At 38.7% G+C, this 21,744-nt stretch overlaps 1 protein-coding gene across 6 annotated transcripts in view; it reads left to right on the top strand.

Annotated features, from left to right (window-relative positions):
• The window catches only part of Thumpd3 (THUMP domain 3 tRNA guanosine methyltransferase), a 28,746-nt gene extending 8,394 nt beyond the window's left edge, over window positions 1–20,352 (top strand). For all 6 annotated transcript variants that reach the window (XM_076940224.1, XM_076940225.1, XM_076940226.1 and 3 more), the window contains exons 3-10: window positions 1,560–1,637; window positions 8,010–8,486; window positions 11,942–12,072; window positions 15,170–15,239; window positions 17,759–17,874; window positions 18,823–18,933; window positions 19,326–19,449; window positions 19,741–20,352. In XM_076940224.1, coding sequence (XP_076796339.1) covers window positions 1,560–1,637; window positions 8,010–8,486; window positions 11,942–12,072; window positions 15,170–15,239; window positions 17,759–17,874; window positions 18,823–18,933; window positions 19,326–19,449; window positions 19,741–19,893 — 1,260 coding nt within the window. In that variant the 3' untranslated portion in view covers window positions 19,894–20,352. The remainder of the gene's footprint in view (window positions 1–1,559; window positions 1,638–8,009; window positions 8,487–11,941; window positions 12,073–15,169; window positions 15,240–17,758; window positions 17,875–18,822; window positions 18,934–19,325; window positions 19,450–19,740) is intronic.
• The last annotated feature ends 1,392 nt before the right edge of the window (window positions 20,353–21,744 follow it).

Genomic DNA, 21,744 nt, shown 5'->3' on the forward strand with positions numbered 1-21,744 from the left:
ACCTCCTTTGGAATCCTTTACTTTGTTCTGCTTAAAGTATCTGCATTTTCTGTTGTGTACTGATTTGTGAAATTGACTAGTTTACTATATTGGTGTTTATAATGTCTTTATAATGTATATCCAGTTTAGTACATTTTAGCATTAGTTGACTATGGTTTAGAAGTGATCATAGCATTTCTTGATGATTTCTTGACCGAAATGAAATATGTACCAATATTTATGACACGTAAATTTACTTTAGCAAAAGTTTGGGTATGTAGAAAAGCTGAGGTTTTTCTTTTCATCAGTGTCAAAGACATTGTTTTTTAGAAGATTTTTATTCTTATTTTATGTGCATTGGTGTTTGCCTGCATGTATGTCTGTGTGAGGGAATCAGATCCCCTGGACTGGAATTACGGACAATTGTGAGTTGCAATGTAGGTGCTGGGGACTGAACCTGGGTCCTCTGGAAAAGCAGTCAGTGCTCTTAACCACTGAGCCATTTCTCTAGCCCCTTCAAAGACATTCTTGATCAAAAGTAATTATACATGATTACAGATGAGAAGCAGAGGTTAGCAAACTGCCATCCCATTGAAATAAAAGCTACTAAATTTCTCATTACCACACAGGTGACATCTGGAGATTCTTTAGGTTTTGTTTTTGTCTTGCTAGTGTATCCCAAGCTACTAGTATATAACATATAGTAGGTGCCCACAAAATACTTGGGGTATTTGTTAGTAAGCAAGTATTTTTGTGAAGTTTGGGTTCACAGTTTTGTGAAGATTGGGTACTGTTGTCATCAATCCTTAGGTTTAAGAAGAAAAGGAGGTTGAGACAAAGTCTGATATAGCTAAGTTAGTCTAAATTTCACTATACAGCTGAGCATGCTGTACCTTCAGAAAGCTGGGATTGTAGGCATGTTCTGGTATATCTGTTTCAAGATCCATCATCTTTGCCCCTGAAGTATACAACCAAAAGAAAGGAGAGCAGAATGATGAAGTCCCACTTGTGTTCCCCTCTATCCCTTCTCCAGGCCAGTGTCATTGCCTACATGACATTTCGCACTGTACACTTTTATCTCAGTGGCCCTTTCTGTTCGGAAGAGCGGGAATCCATGGGTAACCAAATAAATGGACTCAGGATGGGAACATTTTGTCTTTATATTTTCCCCCTCTCTAAACCAATGTTGTTGCCTGTATGACATTTCAAACTGTTATACTTTTATCTCAGTGGCCCTTTTCCTGGGAAAAGCAGGAATTGGTGGGTAACCAAAGAAATGGAACACTCAGGATGGGAACATTTTTAAATATAAAATACAGACATGAGGTACTGCTTTAAAACTATTTTACTTAGTTAGACATGGTAGCTTACTCCTGTAATGTCAGTACTGGGGAGACTGAGTCAGGGGAATTGTAAGTTTGAGGCAACCCAGAGCAACATAGCAAGACCCTATCTCAAAAAGATAAAAATGAACCATTTTTGTACTTACTTTCTTTTAAATATTTAACTATAGATAGCTTGTCTGTTAATTCAAAAATATTTTCAGAAGTTTGTTTCTAACGTTTGTTTTTCCTCCCTAGGTTCATTGTCTGAGATCAGTTGATAACTTGTTTGTGGTTGTTCAGGAGTTTAAAGATTACCAGTTCAAAGCTACAAAGGTGAGTAATTCCAAGCATGGTCTTTCCCAGAGAGCTGTTCTCTGCAGTGTACTACCTGCTTGTCACACTGTCACTTAGCCTTGCTATTGGTTTATTTGTTTACAATGTTGAAAATAAAACAAGAGTCAAGCATGTGATCACAGTAAGCCTTTTCACTGAAATCCAGAAATCTCTTTAGAGCCCATCCCAGAAGCTGCTTTTAAAGCTCACTGTTAAAGAAAAAACCAGAAGTTATAGGGAAAAGGTCTTAGATTAGCTCAGTGGATAGTACACATGGTATAGGACATGTGGTTTGAAATGAGAATTGCTTCCAAGATGTGAACAAAAGACAGAGAACACAAATAGCACTCCCTCCCCAGTTTTCTTTTGTCCTGTGTTAGCTTCATGTTTTAGAATGAAGCCAAAGCAACATTTAATACCCCTTCATTTGTTGGGACAACAGCTTTGTCTCCAGCCTGTATTTATCATCCGAGTCCTAAATATTCAGCTGCTGTTTAAATTGAAAGGTTGCAAACAGAATTTGGTAACACTTTAGGTTTTTTTTCTTATATCTTTTTCTGGCCAAGTTTCCAGAATCAAGTGCTTATTATATTAATGTCTAATTTAGAGCTAATCTTTCTTAAAAGAACTCTGGTATGCTGTCTAATTCTCTGTTCTTTATTAATTTTCCAGATTATTTTAGAAAGCCAAAGTATCCCCAGATCAGTCAAACTGATCTGGGATCAGGGGCTTAAGTGATAGAGAACTTTCTTCATTAGATCCTAGTAAAAAAATTTAACAGTAACTAAAAGGCTAACAGAACACATAGCTTACCAAAAATTCAAACAGCTCTAAAAGAATATCCATTGAAAATAGCTAAAAGTTGTATTGCCTATAAAAATAACTTTCAACATTAGAACCATTAGAATTATAATCCTTCAGACTCATTTTTTTTCCCTTAGCAATGTCCTGGTGTTTTGAACCCTTGACCTTTGCATCCTAAGTGAGCACTCCCACTGAACTATATACCCAGGCTCAACTCCTGAGATTTCTGGCAGTTACTACCAACTGAATGATACCTAAAACAATTTTAGAGGCAGTCTTTTGAAAAGTTACACTGCTAAGTATTTGGGAATTTTGAAGGTCAGTTTTATGTATGAATAAATGTTATTGGACATCCTATCTTAAATTCTCTTGCATTTAAATTACCAGACATTATTAAATTCTTGGATTTTTGTCATCTTAATTTTTTGTTGTTTTGTTTTGTTCTTTTGATACTGGATTTCTCCATGTAGCTCCCTGACTGTCCTGGAACTTGCTCTGTAAACTAAGCTGTCCTCGAGCTCACAGAGCTTTGCCTGTCTCTGCTTCCTGAGTACTGGGATTAAAGGTGTGTGTAGCCTCACCCCATCCCTACCCCCCCAGCTCATCTTAAAATTTGTACAGTTGAGGCAGTTCTGATCTCTAATAAATTAGAGGTAAATTTGATGAACTTTAAGTCTACATGAGTTAATCTTTTAAAGTTTCCTTAGAAATCACTGTAAAACAGGTTTTGAAGGCAGAGGAAGGATGGTAATCTTCTATTTCCTGTTGCACAAGCACCAAGATTTGAGTTCAGTCCCTAGCATCAGCAAAAAAAGCTGAGGGCAGGCAGTGTAAGGTGTAACTTTATCACTAAGGGAATAGAGGAGACAGCCTAACTGAATGAGTTCCAGGTTGAGTGATAGGTCTTGTCTCTTTGTTTTGTTGTTGGTTTGAGACATGATTTCTCTGTGTAGCCTTGGCTGTCCTGTGGACTGGACTGTCCTCAACATCAAATCTCTGGCTGCCTTTGAGTGCTGGGATTAAAGGCAGGTGCCACTACCATCACCTAGCCAGAATTCTTGGCTCAGAAGGTGAGTCCAGCCTGGCAATGGTGGTTCACACCTTTGATCCCAGCACTGTGAAGCAGAAGCAGGAGGATCTCTGAGTTAGAGGCCAGCCTGGGCTACAGAGTGAGTTCTAGGACAGGCAGCACACTACACAAAGAAACTTTGTCTCAGCCGGCGGTGGTGGTGCACCCCACCCAGCACTTTAATCCCAGCACTTTAATCCCAACACTTGGGAGGCAGAGGCAGGCGGATTTCTGAGTTCGAGGCCAGCCTGGTCTACAGAGTGAGTTCCAGGACAGCCAGGGCTACACAGAGAAACCCTTGTCTTGAAAAAACAAAAACCAAAAAAAAAAAAAAAAAAAAAAAACCCAAAAACTTTGTCTCAAAAAAAAGAAAAAGTGAGATGCAAAGCAATCAGGATAAGACACTAACTTTGACCTCTGGCTGTCATATTTGCACTTGGATTTACACAAATGTATACACACCAACATGTGCATATACCACACACTCAGACAACATTTTTTATAAAAGTTTCAAAGGAAAGAGTAGAGTCTAAGATAAAATTTCAAGTCTATGTAAAGCAAATTCCTGTATCTTAACTATGAAAAATTGTTAAACACTTCAGGTTATGAGTGTAAATTGCACACACCCCCAGTGAAATCTTATTTTTACTTATTTTTTTATAAGTATGCACATGTATAATACAAACTTAATTTTGTTTTTTACTAAATTAACATATAAAATAATGGGTAAAGTTTGGTTGGTCTTGTTTTTTTATTTGTTTGGTTTTTGCTATGTTTTAGGGGGCATTTCAGGGTGGTTTCCTGTTTGTTTGGTCTTAGTTTTGTCATACTTCTATCATGCATTCTTTTCTTTCAAACATCTCTTTATATAACGACTTCTCATGCACTATGTTTTCTCTTTTGGAGTTTTAAGGGTTTTTTTGGGGGGGAGTGTTGTTTGTTTGTTTGTTTGTTTGTTTTTGACAGGATCTCACTATGCAGACCCTGTGCAGACTTACTGTTGTAAAATTCACTGTGTAGAATAAACTGGATTCAGATTTACTAAAATCCATCTGCCTTCTGCATCCTGGGATTGAAGGTCTGAACTAACACATATGACTCTTGTGCTTTGCTTTTTTTTTAAATAGTTTATAACTTTCATATATGTGTATATAAAATATATATTATATATAACATATACACACATATACATATATCTACAGCTATTAGCTTTATAAATACAACTTGGTATTATCTACCTAACCTACTATTTTATATTTTTTTTTATATCTGCTATCATTGTAGATGAAATTGTCATTTTTTTTCCTTATTTCCATTCTGCCTTCTGATTTTATTGACTTTTTTTAGTGTTGGCCCTTTAAATATTCTTTATCAACTTTTACTTCTACACTCTGACCTGTAAGTATAAGAGATGAGGACTACAGCATTCTTAAGTTACTTCTCTTTCCTATTATGTGCTAATGTGTAACTTTGCTTCTGTTTCATAGTCATAACCCACACTTTGTTTTTATTTTAGTCTTAAAGCCAAATGGAAAAGGACTTCGTGTCATTTGCAGTTTGCTTGTTTTACTCTGTAGCCCAGGCTAGGCTTGAGTCTGAAGAGATCCTCTTAGGATTGTGAGCATGAGCCATATGTCTGGCTGGCTCTTGTTATTTTTTAATGGCATGAGTTGAGAGATGTCTGTATGCTCTGTCAGTAGATGTAGCAGACTAGTAAAGAACTAGTCTCCCTGTCTAGAAAGAACATAGTCATCTGTTCATTTGAGTCCATCTTACTGAATATTTCTCCCTTATTGTTGCTTTCAGATTTTTTTTTTTTTTTTTTTTTTTTTTTTTTGGTATGTGATGACCAAAAAACAAGCAAACCTCCAGTCTTTTAAGTTTAAGTGTCTTTTATTATTGATAATTTCTTATCAGGACATGTCAGTCCAGTTGTTTTCTGGAAAATACCTTGAATTATTATAAATTTGAAATCTCTTAGGTAAATAGGTACATGTTAACTATTTTCCCTATTTATCATTTTCTTTTCATTTTTTTTTTTTTTAACTTTTTTGCTCATTGCCTTGCTATTTGCTTTTTCCACATCCTTTTCTGTGTTTCAGCAGGCTTCTGTAACTATTGGTTTCCCTGTGTTTTCACTGGTATTTATACGTGAGCACTCATACCCCATCTTATTCTCATTTTTAGATTTTTTTAAATGTATGGGTATTTTGTCTGTGTGTATACGTGTGCATGTACCTGGTGTACTAAGGGAGCTGTAGCCCCTAGAACTGAAGTTAGGGATATTGTAAACCACATGTGGGTGATGGGGTCCAAAATTGGGTCCTCTGCAGGAGCAATAAGTAGCCTTAATCCCAGAGTCATTTTCTAGCCCCTTCCACCTTATTGTTTTAAGATAGGGTTTCTCAGTAACCCTAAAACTCACTGTCACCTAGGCTGGTTGGTGAGAAAACTTCAGGGTTCTTTTTCCTGTCTCCCCTGTCCCAGCACCAGGATCTGAGGCACACACACATTCCTGCTTTTTAAAATGGGTGCTGAGGAATTGAACTCAGGTTCTCAGACTTGTGCAATAATGGTGTTACCAACCGCACCATCTGCTTAGCTCCCTAAACTTATTTATTTACTTTACGTTTTCTTTAAACTCTGTCAACTCCATCTCCTGGTGACTCACCGCATTTCATCTTTGCCAAGTCTGCTATGAGGCCTTATTTACTAGACATTGTCTCATATTTTTGATGTCACTGTCTTTTGTTTTTTTGTTTTGCCTTTAAATCATATTTTTTTTTAACAGTGTTCTAGGGCTAGTTTTCTTGTGAGTATTCTTTCCTACCAGTGTTTCCTTCCCCTGCATTCTTTTGTTTATTTTGTAATTTCTGTGTTGATAAAGTTTTGAACTTTGGAATTTTGGGATGAGGTAGTTTCTCTTGGGTGAGACCATGAGGAAGAGCTGTCCTTGGACTGACTGGGGATAAACAGGTCTTTTTCCTCCTTCCTTTGTCTTTTGTTTATTGTTTTATTGAAGTATAATTTTCAATCCACTGAGTGAATTGTTATAACCATTACTTCCTCCCTGGCCTCATGGCATTGGAGACCATAGAGTTATTCATCAAGCAAAGCACACGTAACTTTTGTCAGTGAACTATAGATAAAGATACTTTGAAGAAGTGAAGTTATCTAGCTGAGTGCTAGATTAGGGGGTAAATGTGGCTGATGTGACAGAGAAACTTGAGTTTTTAGTTTCCTAAAGGTTTGTTTTCTTTTGAAACAGAATCTCACTGCATTCACACCTGGCCTGGAACTCTCTTTGTAGACCATGCTACCTCAAGCTCACAGAGATCCATCTGTTTCTGTTTGGAAGTAAAGGTGTGCACCACCACACCTGGCTTCTTGATCTTTACCTCATTTAACCATCTATACTGTAGATGTTTTATACATTGTATAGCTCTGTTCGGCTAGTGCTTGCTCTGTAGATAGCAGTCCTTCGAACTTCACATTTACATATTGAACCACACTGTCCATTAACTGTGTCTTTGTTGTTTACTTTTGGAGTACTAGTAGTTGAATTTAGGACCCACGCACTGTATCACTGAGTTCTATCCCAGGCCCTCCTTCTTTTTATTATGGTGTTAATATGTTATCTAGGTTGTCTCTGAGCCCACTCTGTAGTTCTGAACTGTGACCTTGCCTTAGGTTCCTTAGAAACTGGGATTATAAGCTTGTGCCAATAAACCTAGCCTGGCAGCTGTATATTAACCACCCTTTATATGCCTCTGCTGTTGTAGGTGTGGGCCCTATAGCAAAGGTCAAGGTAGTTAAGGTCTTTTTACCATGGACTTACAGGAGTGGCCTTGCTAGTAACAAGTGCATAAGCCTCGTAGACCATACTTAGTACTGTAAATAATGTCCAAGTGGAAGGGAAGAACTGCACAGGGCAGCACCACCAAACTTACTTTTAAAAAAGATAATCTTGCAAGCCAGGTGGTACATGCCTTTAATCTCAGCATTCAGGAGGCAGAGGCAGGTCTGTGAGTTCTGGGCCAGCCTGGTCTATAAATGATTTCCAGGACAGATGGGGCTATATTGAAAAGACCCTATCTCAAACAAAACAAAAAATTAATCATACTATTTAAGATCTGGACAGATGACATTTTTAAACTTCTTACAGTTTTTGCCCGAATTCAGAAGATCTCAAAGGAATTCATTTAGACGTGTTGTCTTCTTTCTGTGTGCTGCCTTTTGTCCACCTGCTTCCCCTCCTAGGTAGTTTCCCAGTGTTGCGCATCTGCTCTGCCCTCTGCTCTATTCTTTAGCATCGTAATGTCTATATACCATTAAAACTGGAATTTTCTTCATTGCAGGTATTATTTTGTTTATCCTTTGGTCTGTACTCTCCCACCATCCCCATCATAAGGACCAGAGTTTCTACAAAGAAAGTAGGCACTTATTTGTTCGGTTAAAATGATGAGAAACAAAATGGTTTCATTCTCCATCATTTGCAGGAAGAAGTTCTAAGAGACTTTGAAGAACTGGCTGGAAAACTCCCATGGTCAGACCCTTTAAAAGTCTGGCAAATTAACACCACTTTCAAGAAGAAGAAAGCAAAGCGCAGAAAGGCAAATCAGAGTGCAGATAAAGAGAAGGCTGACTGTGGACAAGGAGACAAAGCAGATGAGAAAGACGGTAAGAAAAAGCATGCCAGCAGCACTTCAGAGTCACATATCTTGGACTATTATGAAAATCCAGCCATCAAAGAAGAGATATCAACCTTAGTAGGTGATGTCTTGGCATCTTCCAAAGATGAAACTGGTCAAAGCTTAAGAGAAGAAACTGAACCACAAGTACAGAAGTTTAGAGTCACCTGCAACAGAGCAGGAGAGAAACACTGCTTTACCTCCAATGAGGCTGCAAGAGATTTTGGGGGTGCTATTCAAGAGTACTTTAAGTGGAAGGCTGATATGACCAACTTTGATGTAGAGGTGGGTATTACCTTTTAATGATTAAGAAGATCTGTAATGTGGCTGGGGAGATGGCTCAGTGGGTAAAGTTTGCTGAGCAAGCATGAGAACTTGAGTTCAGATTCTTGGCATCCACATAAAAGCCAGGGCAGATGTATGCATGGTAACCCTCGCACTGATAGTTAGAGACAGGCAGTGCCCTGGAGCTTGTTGGGCAGACCAGCTGAAACAGCAAGACCCAGGTTCAGTGAGAGACTCTGTTTCAGAAATAAGGTAGAATGGTAGAAAGGTAATGTAAACTTGTGACTTATGCACAGTCACCCACAAAAGTCACCCACAAAAAAGTTCTCATACATTTGTAAAATTTCCAGACAAACGTAGCACAAGGGCCGTTAAACAGTAGCAGTAAAGCTAGGAGAATGTTAGGAATAGCATGACCCGTGGAGATAGACTGATAGGTATTGATTGAAATTTTTACTCAGTAACTCTCTAGAATTGGACAAGATTGTCTTTTTGAGCCCTTGTTTCAAATGGAGCCGATAATAGTATATACTTTTATGTTCTGTACTATGGAAAGCAAATGAACTGGTTTCAAGTGTTTGGTATAATATGTTGGTATATGGTAAGTGCTCAATGCATAGATGCTGTCAGAACTCGAGTAGTGGTGGCACATGCTTTTAATCCTAGCACTCAGAGGCAGAGGATCTCTTGTTAAGGCAAGTCTGGCTTACATCCTGAGTTCCAGAACAGCCAGGGCTATGTAGAGAAGAGACTGTCTTGCGAAACCCTCAGGTGTGCTCTGTTTCTCTTTGTGTCTCTGACCTTGGCATCACCATGTCCAGCACAAGTAAGCACTTTTTTTTTTTCCTTCAAATTTCGGTGCTGGACTCACTCATACCCACAACTTTGGACCAACATTCTATTTCTAAGCTATATCCCCAGTCTTCTCATTTCTAATCTAGTATTTTTCTATATTATATGAACTTCTAGATTGTAACTTTACCTAAAATAAACTTCTATCTTAGTTGGAGAGTTCTGCTACTAAACAATAGTAGAATATAATTTTCAGAACCCTGTGTCTGGGTTTTAGGGCTAACCCTCATCTAGAGGCTGGTTAGCTTGATTATCCTTGTGACTACTGGGTGACTTACATTGATAATGGTAATTGGAGTTCTTTAAATTTCTGGTGGTTTATCTAGGTCCTTAGCAGTTGATATTTTTACTAAGAAGTCAATTTTTGTTTCATTTGGGATACTCAAATCTGGGGCATGTCACTCTCTTTGTAACTTTTTTTTTTTTTTTTTTAAATTGTCAGACGAGAACAATTCCCCATTCTGTATTGTCTTACACAGCTGTGAGAAGAAAGAGGCTAACGAAAGCCATGTCCAGAAATTTGCAAGGTAGCACAGAAGACACATCCTATGTGAACTGATGTCTCTGTGTCCCAGCTCACAGGGCTTTATAGGAAATGAGGCTGAGTGAATAAGATGTGTACGGCAGGGCCTTTCATGTTGGAGTGTCAGCTCTTGACCTCTGCCTTTGGTAAGGCCATGAGGAGATTCTAGGGGGAATACTGGGGAACATTTTATCTTCTTAGAATATTTGTAAGTTAGGAAAACTAGGACAAAGGTAGTTATAATCAGACATTGTATGTGACATGGTGTCAGCTCTGGATAAAGGGTATGTTTGAGAGGCCACTGTAAAAGTGTTTGAAGTGTTTTCCAAAAAATAGTAATTTAAAAAATATATGGAGGCCAAGTGTGGTGGCACATGCCTGGGATCCCAGGCTCAGGAGACAGAGACTGTCAGATCTCTAATTTTAAGACCAGCCTGGTCTACATAGTGAGTTCCATGCCAGCCAGAGGGCACAGTGAAACCCTGTCTTAAAACAATAAAATACATACACACCTCCCTAGGCAGTGGTCATGCACACCTATAATCCCAGCATTTGGGAGACAGAGGCAGATGAATCTGAGTTTGAGGCCAACCTGGTCTACAGAGTGAGTGAGTTCCAAGATAGCCAGAGTCACACAGAGAAACCCCGTATTGAAAAAAAAGAGTGGTAAAAAAGAAACCACACATACATATTTTAAATCTATACCATCAAAATATGTTCATATAATAAAAACTGGGAGATAACTTATTGACAGCCAGCATATGTATATGTATATATTCGTATGTGTATATATATATATGTGTGTGTGTATATATGTATACATATATATACACACACACAAAGAATGTAAAATAAATAAAATATTTTAAAATTAAATGAAAATAGTATATATACTATTTTATTTTTCTTAATTCCAAAAATGATACAATTAACTTATAAGAGTAGTGGTTAGATTAATGATCACCCCAGGAAGGAGACAAAAGGGAGCTTTCTAAAGGGTACTGATATAGGTCAGAGCTCACTGAAATATATATGTACTTAAGATTTAGATACCTCTGGCCTCATGGTAGACAGATTTGCCACTGGCTGCCGACCTGAGTTCAATTCCTAGAATGCATGGTGGAAGTTGTCCTCTGATCCCCATACCCAAGCCACATACAAACAAACTAAATAAATAAATAAATGAATTTTATATACTGTATAGTAAACTTGCAAAGTATAACTCAGTCAGAAAGTTTGTATGGGCTGGCAAGATGGCTTAGCAGTTAAAAGAACTGGCTGCTCTTTCAGAGGATACAAGTTTAATTCCCAGCACCCATATGTAGGTACCTTGAAATAATTTGTAACGTCAGTTCCAAGGAATCACACATCCCTTTCTGGCTTCCATAGGCACCGAGTGTGCATGTGGTGCACAGATATATATTTAGGCAAAACATTTAGGCATATAAAATAAAATTTAAAAATTTTCTAAAAAGAAAGTTCTCTGTGTGGTGGGTGCATGAACAAGCCATGCTTGGCTTTTACTTGGGCTCCAGGGATATAAACTCAGGTCTTCATACTTGCCAAGCAAGGACTCTTTCCATTGAGTCACCTCAGACCCAGCCCTGAATAAGACAGTTGTTTTGTTGTTTTTATCTTAATTCAAAAAGTCTTAATAAGGCAGACATGTATCTCTTTCTTGTGTTATGAGCAGAGGCAAGAGGATTTTGAGTTTCAGTCCAGCTAGCCTATCTAAGAAATTCAAGACAATCTTTGCTTTAAGGCTCTGTTTGTTTTATTCTTTTAAATTTATTTATTTATTTATTCATTTATTTATTTATTTATTGTTTGAAACAGTCTATCTAGTCCTGGCTATACTGGAACTCACTGTGTAGACCAGGTTGACCTTGAACCCAGATCCACCTGCCTCTGCCTTCTAAGTGCTAGGATTAAAGCACTTGGGGGGAGTACCACAGCTAGATAAGGCCCTGTTTGTTTTTTGTTTTTTTCAAAAAAAAAAAAAAAAAAAGGTCTTGTTAGTAGGTGCAGTTTGAAGACTGTTGACTTTCTGACTTTCTCATTTGTTTCTAATTTGATGTAGGTTCTCCTGAACATCCATGATAATGAAGTCATTGTTGCTATTGCACTGACAGAAGAGAGTCTCCATCGCAGAAATATCACACATTTTGGACCTACAACTCTTAGGTCAACTCTTGCCTATGGGATGCTCAGGTAACAGAAGGGAATTTTGCTGTCCATATTGTAATGAACACTTTGCTCTGAATTAAAACACTCATTTTCTAAAAGGAAAAAGAAACTTTTCTTGGTTAGAATTACAAAGTTCCCTATTTTCCCTTCAGTATTCACTGCTCTCAGCTTTTGATCCAGAAAAGACTCTGTGGGTGGTGTATTAGTATTCTTGATTATAAATGTGAGAGTGGTGGTTGTGTGTGTGTCTTCAGTGAGGAGCTGTTTCTGTTGAGAAAGGATGTGCTTCTTTAGGCAAGAGAGTCAGTTTTGCTGTGCTTTCTTTTTATGCAGTGAAGCAGGTGAGATTCTTGAAACGTGTAAGTGAGTACAGAACTCGTATGTTGAGTGACGGTGCTGGCATGCAGCTTGGTAGCCTGAGTGCTGGGATCACAGTACATAGCACCACACCCTGCTTACTCATAGTTATAAATGTTACACTGGCAGCAACCTGGTGATCATATTGGGACTTTGAGAAGTGCAAGGCAAGCAGCCTGCCACTGTTGTCAGTCTTATGTTCTTGCTGTTTTCTTTCTCAAATAAGTCCTCCCCTCCCTCCCCCCCCAACACACACACACTTGAGATTTCAATACTGCAAAATGGGCTTGACATGGGACACCAAAGATTATTCATGTGCTCAATGTGGCAGCATGTACACTAAAACTAAAGCAACTCAGAGAAGATTAGCACGGCCTTCATTAAGATGACAGACAGGTTTGTGGAGTGTTCCATATGAACACAAAAGAAAAAGAAGAAAAGGTTTACTCATGCTAGGGAGACGGCTCAGAGGTTTAAGAATGCATGCTGCTCTTGCAGAGGACCTGAGTTTGGTTCCTAGCATTCAGGTTGGTAGATAACAGCGACCTGCAACTTCAGCTCCAAGGTATTCAACATCTGTCTTCTGTAGGCACCAGCACATATACATACTTTAAAAATTCCACCCACACATATACATACTTTAAAAAAAAAAAAGTGGTAACTGACTTTGGGGATATAGAGATGGCTCAACAGTTAATAGTTTGTGCTGTTTTTCCAGATGACCAGAGCTCAATTCTAGGCTCCCATGTCTGGCAGCGTACAACCGACTTTAATTCCAGCTCCATACCCTCTTCCAATATCCTCTTCCGGCCTGTCTATGTGAACACAGAGATACTAACACATATGTATAAATAAAAAATAAAAATTTCTATTAAAAAGTTTTGTTCCTGAGGACTAAATGCAGAAACATAGACAGGCTATCTTACTCTGTACAGTCCTGGCATGTTCTAGTGCGCTATATAATTACATTTTCTTCCTTTTCATTTTCTGCTGCTTTTGTCGTGATCATGTGTGGTCTCATAGTCCCTCACAATTGGGGCACATTAGGTTAGTAACAGAAAATTTAAGAGAAACACTTCTAAGCTTCATTCACTAAATGACATTTCTTATCTGCCTCCAACTATGATTATAGAAACCATCATACAAAGAGTTATTTGAGTGCTAGTATTAAAAAACTAAATAGAATAAAAAAGTAATGGTTTGGCTGAAGAGATAACCTAGTGCAATTTCTGCACAAGCCTGAACCCAGCCTTCCACATCACTATTGTCAGTAATCCTAGCACTGAGGAGGCTGAGACAGGATACCTGGGGCTTTCTGGCCAGCTACTATAACTGAATTTGTGAGCTCCAGGTTATGAGGTAAAGAGCAATTGAGAAAGGTGCCCAGCTGAGTGTGGTGGCACATACCTTTAATCTCAGCAGTTAGGAGGCAGAGGTGGGTAGAGTTCTGTGAATTCTAGGCCAGCATGGCCTACATAGTGAGTTCCAGGATGGCCAGGGCTCTGTAGAGACCCTCTCTCAAAAAATCAAAACAAGAGGCATAGGGGTGGGGATGCCCAATGTTGATTTCAGATTTTTGGCCTTCACATGCATGTTGGCAGATACAAGTGTACATACACATGCACACGTACACATGAAGTGATAATATGCTGAGGATTACGGTGGTTAGAGAGATGAGCAAAGATCATACGAGAGCCACAAAAACCCTTGAAAGCATCTCAAGAAAGGTAGAAACTAGAGAGATGGCTGTTCTTCCAGAAAACCTGGGTTCAATTCCTAGCACTGACATGGTGGCTCACAATTGTTAATAACTTGCCTCAAGGGATCAGATGCGCTCTTCTTGCTTTGACAGGCAATGCTCACATGTGATGCAGATATACATGTAAGCAATACATCCATATACATAAAGACTAAAAATTAGTAAGTGTACAAACTAGGTGATAGAAAATGCAGAGGACTGCTTTCCTGTCTCCTGAAAACTATGTGTTCTTGCTTAGCTCACCTGTGCACATGGCTGCCCGTCATTTAGATGCATGTACCTCCGGTTGCACATGACTGGGTCAAACAACCCAGAGCTACTTGCTCTTTAGTCCACATTCCTAAGAGGATTTGAGTGACATAATTTGATCAAGTGCCCAATCGTGGCCCATTAACAATGACTGGCATTACAGGCTTGCCCAAGAATCTGTCTTATGAGGGAGATCATTCACATGCATGGTGCAGGGTCTCAAACAGAATAGAACAGATTTAATCAGATGACTCTTAGTGACCTGAGGACTGGTAAGTAACATTTAGAGCTATTCACAGTGGACCTGTAGTCTGCACTCTCCTTATTTTGTCCTAGGAAAAATGTTTCTTTGCATCATTTTGTCTGTTAAATGGTTATAGGATTGTTTAAAGCATTCAGTGAAATAACAAGTGAATAAAGTTAAAGCAGTTATTTTATGTTAAGGACTGTATCTCCACAGTTAAATCCAAAATCAAAGGATACTAAATGGTTGTCAGCAGATGTCCACTAAAAATCTTCCTCCCTCATCTCTCTCTTTCTCTGCCAACCCCCAAAAGCATTGTACTCATAGGTGAGTCGTGCTGCTACTGAGTGCCAGCCCCAGGCTGACTTTCTAACGGTAAATTGCTGACCCTTCATGCCAGTGTGCTGACCCTATGCTTGAAGGCTCGTGATCCTAACCTTCAGGAGTTTCTGCTGTGAAAGCCTTAGTTCTTGGTTGATTTTCACATGTGCTGAACTGTTTTCTCTTTCCAGGCTCTGTGAACCTAAACCTACTGATGTAATAGTGGATCCAATGTGTGGAACTGGGGCAATACCAATAGAGGTAACAACACCTTTTTATTTTCACATAAGCAAGCGATCTATTCAAAATGTTCTAGACCCAGTGGGCAAATTGGATCCAATGAGAAAAAACCCAAAAGTTTGAAAAAAAATTCTCATAGTCAGGTTAAAACTTTTCTATCAAAGCATTTCAACCATTTCTTTCAAACAGCCAAGTGCCATATGATTATCATAGTGAAATCTTTTCTGGATCACAAAGGAGCTGAGAATGACAAACTGATAAGCCTTTTTTTTTTCCTTCCCTGTATCAAATGGATGAGGTACTAGATTGAACAGCAGAGGATAACTGAAGGGATCACCAACCTTCACATAATTAGATGTTCCTGGAGTGAACAAGTTTAGTTATGAAAAGGAGAAACCACAGTGCAGCTCAGTGCTAAGGCACCTGCCTGGCTTGCCAGACAGATATCTTGGGCTTGATCTCCAGCACTGCAAAACAAAAATAGAAACAAACCCATAAGAATACCTATGAGTATTCTTTATGTTTGTTTTGAGACAGGGTCTCACTATGTAGCCCTGGTTGGCCTCAAACTCACAGAGATTCACCCATCTCCTCTAGGGCACAAACTACCTGGTGGTTTTTACTCTTCCTTTTTTTTCAACATATTTTAGGAAATCTGACAAGGCTACATACCCAGTGACCATTAATAATTTTCAGAATTGCTACAGTACTCATAAAAAACTACAGAAGATACTGGGTGGTGGTGGTGGCACATACCTTTAATCCCAGTACCCAATGAGGCAGAGGCAGGCAGATCTCTTTTGAGTTCCAGGATAGCTAGAGCTACACAGAGAAATCCAGTCACCAAAACAAAAACAAAAAATTAACAGAAGGCAAAATAAGAAATGGGAAGATGTTTTCTTTTTCTTTCTTTCTTTCTTTCTTTCTTTCTTTCTTTCTTTCTTTCTTCTTTCTTCCTTTAACCCTTTTGAGGCAGGGTTTTGGTGTGTAGCACAGGCTCACCTTGAATTCATGATAGTCCTACTATCTGAGCCTCTCCCAAGTGCTGGTATTACAGGCATGAGCCACAATACACAGTGGAAAAGGTAGAGAACCTTCAAGATTGAACCACATCACTTGTGTAAGGGACCATACAGGAGCTCACAGTAAAGTCACTTCAAGTTTTTGTGTTTAACACAGTGAAATATTCTAGACTATACCAAAAGCCAGGGAAAAGAAACTTCACAGAAGTTCCACAGATTGGGTTGAGTGGGCAGAACTTGGACAATTGAGCAAGCCCAAAGCAACCCACAAAGGGAAAAATAATCCAGAGTGTAATTAGAAAATATATGGTCTGACTTTGATCAGGAGTTAAAATCCAAGAGGAAAATGCAGATAGTTTAAATGTCCCACTGGTGATGGCTAGGGGTGACTACTGCCTGAGATCTGCACAGGGAGCTGAGTTACCACAGTCAAGAGATCTGGAAACACAACTAGTTCTCCATCATTAAACCATGACTTACCTACGAAACGGCAGGTAAAGTGACCATGGATCAAGAAACATGCAATCAAAGTAGACATCAGAATAAAAAGAGGGAAAACCAGACTGAGCCATTGCCATGTAAAAGTAGGCATGAGAACCAAAGTAGAAACTTCAGCAGACATGATGGAAACTGTGAGGGGTCTGTGTACAGATGTGTCCACTAAAGTATCTAGTACCTGTCCTAGAATACACTGAACTTTATAAGTACAGTGAATATAGCCTGAGGCAGGAAATCCATACTGGACTAAACAGTAAAATAAAATAACAAAAGGTTGGCAAGCACAAATCACCTGAGAACTTTTACTCTGTGGGTTCTCTGTATTCCTGCACACTCAGTTTTGGCATACTTGAACATTGCTTTTGTTTGCAGTCATTTTGGAGTAATAAACCAGAATGTCATCACCCTTAAGGATTTGGGCAAAATACAATTATGAAGTTCTGTATTCATGCATGCATGTCTTTGTGGCAGAAACTGTACCAGAGTATGTCACTTCATTTCACAAATAAGTCACTGCTTGGCATTTATATGCTACTGACCTTTTTACTTAACTACAAAATCTTTTCAGAGATATGGTGGTTATCTTTTAAAAGCTAAACTCACAATCCAAGACAGCATATATCTGGTTAGTTTGGTAAATTTTTAAAAATCATGTTAATTAAGGGAATGCAGTCCCTTTTATGTGCCAGCCATTGCTGGGTAGGGATAGAATAAAATACTAGACCTATCTGGAAGGAATTCCTGGATTACTTGGAAGGCAGAGGTGATAGACATAGTTTAAAATGGGCTAAGTCAGCAACAGAGGTGTACAAAGTGCTTCTAGGGCTGACATTGATGTCATGGTGGTTGACATTGGAGCCACATTTCTAGTGGGTGAAAGTTCAGCAGGCAAAAGAACAGGGAGGTCATTTCTGTCAAGGAAATGAATGGCACAGATTGCCATGTTCCTGAGAGTTGGCCATACATATTGACTTTCCCTTTTCTCTTGTGGCATGTTTAATCAACACTCCTGTCTCATAGGGGGCTACTGAATGGTCTCACTGTTACCATATTGCTGGGGACAACAACCCACTGGCAGTGAACAGAGCAGCAAATAACATCTCATCTCTCTTGATTAAGAGCCAGATTAAAGATGGGTAAGTTTAACGACCATTTCCATACTTTATTGCAATTTTATTTCTCCTTTTTTGTTCATTATTTTTTGTGCCCTTTTCTAAAATGGTACAGTATTGTATAGGTTTTATTATTTAGATAAGGCGCATGCCTTTATTCCAGAGGCAGTGGCAGATGGATCTGAGTTCAAGGCCAGCCTGGTCTATAGAGTGAGTTTCAGTACAACCACAACTACAGAGAGAAACCTTGCCTTGGAAAAAAAAAAAAAAAAACTAATTATTTAGAACAAAGTGAGTTGAAAGAAGCATGAAAGCCATTACCATAACTTCTAAATTACCAGTTATCTATATTAGTATCCATGGCCTGTTTAAATCCTCCAATTGCTTTGCTTTTGAAGGATGTTGGATTGGGCTTTCTGTTTGTATCTATATATGTGTGTGGGCCTAAAAGTGCCATGGAGCTGTGTCACGGTGTGGAAGTCAGAGGATGACTTATGGGAGTTGGGTCTCTCCTGTCAGTCCAAATCAAATTCCCTTTGTCTGGTAGGGCAGACCCCTTTGCCAGCTGGGTCATTTCTCTGGCCTTTTAGACACTTTTTTTTTTTTTTTTTTAATATGTAAACTCATTTTCCCTGGTGCTTTCTTAACCATACATCCTTTGAAAACCAGTCTTAACCATTTAAAACACTTGTATTTCAGTTACAGACATATTTCTTCCTAACTTTTTTTTTTTTTTAGAAAAACAATCTTTAGAAATTCAGACTGCAGAATGTTTTTTATCGCACTTATTTGTATGTGGACATGAGGGTAGAGGTTAGAAGTCCAACTGAAAGATTTAGGTCTCTCCTTGTACCACAAGGACCTTGAAGATCAAGCTCAGGTCATGAGGCTTAATAGCCGCTACCTTTATTTGCTGAGCCATCTCATTAGCCTGGGAGAATATATTGAAATATCTTTCCTTTGTCTCCACAGAAAAACATCCTGGGGTTTGCCCATTGATGCTGTTCAGTGGGATATCTGCAACCTCCCACTGCGAACTGCTTCTGTGGATATTATTGTAACAGATATGCCATTTGGAAAAAGGTAGAAATTGGATTTTTCTTTTTTAAATAAATAGCATGAGTTCACTTGTCATTATACTGTCTTCTCGGTCAGAAAAACATACCGTAATTCATTTCACCCATTGTGCCATTACATGGTCCTATTCCACTCTGTAGGCTGAGGAGCATTTGCTTCTTGGGACAGCTTACTACTCAGTAGTTTGTCTTCAATGAGATAAGTTAGTTTTAAAAAAAAGTGTTCTGATAGAAAACACTATAAACACTATAAACTAACAGTTTCCTTCATTGGCATAGAATACTAAAGTTCTGGCCTCTAAAAGATGACTTCTTCATACCTTAGATTTTGTTCTTGTCTCATGTAAGAAACTACCTATTTACCTTTTGCAACAGCTTATACTTGATCCTCTTTTATAGGATGGGCTCCAAGAAGAGAAATTGGAATCTGTATCCAGCTTGCCTTCGGGAAATGAGCCGTGTCTGTCGACCAGGGACAGGTAGAGCAGTACTGCTCACTCAGGACAAGAAGTGTTTTACCAAGGTACTACACATGACAGTTGAAATCACTCACCTCCCTGCTTGTACACAATACATAAGTCTGGTGTATACAGAATACAGAAGAGGGTGTTGGATGGGCCCCTAGAATTGGAGTTACAGTTGTAAGCCACAATGTGCCAGAAACTGAACCCAGATCCTCTCTAAAACCAGCAAGTGCTCTTAACGTCTGAGTCAGCTTTCCACACTATCACCCATAGCTTCTAAGTGGAAAGATTTCAGGTTGTTTTAGAAGCAGACTGGTAGCCTAATGACTTATGCTTTTTGTGTGTGCCAGGCCTTATCTGGAATGGGACATGTGTGGCGAAAGGTCCATACAGTCTGGGTGAACATCGGGGGCCTTCATGCTGCAGTTTATCTTCTAAAACGCACTCCTCAAGCCTTTGTTCATCCTTCAGATCAAGATGGAGAAAGAGACCCTCCTTGGTAAAGAAAAGAATGAAGACAACTTAACAGTATTTGTAGTTCCTAACACTGGAAACGTCAGCATAAAGAACTTGCTTTGGGAGAATAGCAGAAAAGTAACTAAGTATTTATTACAGGTTACACTGCTTAACTACTCCAGAATGCTTTATTGTTAGCAAGGTGATTGTAATGGTATTTTCTTTAGAAGCCTACATTGCTTGGCTTCTAAGTTTCAGAACACTTTAAGCCATATTGTATTGCTTGTGCAGCCTACTGTTCTATGATCTAAATTCTTTGTATCATTTCAGAAACAGAAACATCCCTCAAGACCTAGTTTATCATCTGCTTTAAAATAAATACATACAACCTAAACAGGGCAAAGATGCTTTGTGTAGTAAGATGCTCTTAGACATTACTAAGTAGTAGAAGCATCAGTAGATGAGGTATAAGACCAACAAGCCTAATTAAAGGAATTTCTCTTTAAGTATATGGAAGTGTTACTTTTCCAAAGCCCTCCCCACTCCCGAAGGCTTGACAGTCTTTGGGGGTGGTAGGAGCTAATGTATCTTTAAATGAAAATGTAAATTATACTGCTTACTCAGGACAAATGTTTTACTAAGGTACCACACAAGAGTTAAAATCACCCACCTCCCTGTTTGTACACAATATGTAGGTCTGGTGCCCTCAACAGACTTGGGAGCCCTGTTATTCCTGCCTAGCTCGTTCTGTTGTTCTCTAGTTGTACTGATTTTTCCTCAGATAGTTCTATGAGAAATGAAATAACCTTATTACTTATCAGTTCCTTAACAGTGCCTCCTAAAAGCAATCCTTGTTTGAGCTTTATGGAAAGTTATTTTGGAGATCTGGCTTCTTTCAGCTTAGATTTTCAGTGTGATGTTTCTATTTAGAACAAAGGACACAGACAGTACTTCCTTTGAGAACAGAATCCACATTGAACCACAGTCTGTAGCCAGTGGCCTTTCAGAACTACTTACTGGAGAATGAACTGGGATTATGAAATTTTTAAAGGTTTTATACCCTAGATAGGCAGTTTTGCAATTGACAAAATACATTATTGATTGAACATAAACTTAAATTTTCATCTTTGACAAAAGAAATCATTTAAACCTCAAACCAAGGTGATCACAGTAAGATATACAACAATGGTTGTCTGTTTCATCCCCGTTTACCAAGTTCATAATCTTTGCTAGTAAGCATTTAATATTTACTAAACAAATGAACTACTACTTTTTATATGCTAAGTTCTCAAGTTAATACACCAGGTTTGTGTTTGGCTCACCATTAGAAAAACTGACTTAAGACACTGCAAATATAGTAGACACTGTCATCTTCATCTCTGGTTGGTAAATTTTGCTTTTCTGGTTACTAGAATAGGAAATAAGCTATGAAGTTTTTCCACTAGACAAGGTTTCGTCAAATAGCCCTGGCTGGCTTCTGCCTCCCAAGTTTTGGGAATTAAAGACATGCAATACCATACCAGGTGAAAAGCTTATTTTTAAATTGTGTTTGTGTGCAGGTATGTGTATCAGTACAGGTGCCTGTAGAGGCTGGAAGCTGGAGTTATTGGCAGTCTATGAGCTGACTGGTGTGGGTGATGAGATGTGAAGTCAAGTCCTCCTCTATAGCAGCCTAGGTTCCATTATCACCTTTCAGTTTTATTTTTTTGTTTGGTTTTCTTGTTTGGTTTTTGCATCAGGGTAAAGGTCTTACTCATCAGTTATGAAGATGTTAGCCACTTAAAACACCAGTTTTAGTCCAAGTTCTTCCTACCTGCCTTCTGTGACCCACTTAAAGCAATACATACTTTTCTCAAATAAAACCTCCAGTCCAGCCTTCTAGACTCTTTAGGAGTCAT

Source organism: Arvicanthis niloticus, chromosome 9 (assembly GCF_011762505.2).
Source record: "Arvicanthis niloticus isolate mArvNil1 chromosome 9, mArvNil1.pat.X, whole genome shotgun sequence".
NCBI classification, from domain to species: Eukaryota; Metazoa; Chordata; class Mammalia; order Rodentia; family Muridae; genus Arvicanthis; species Arvicanthis niloticus.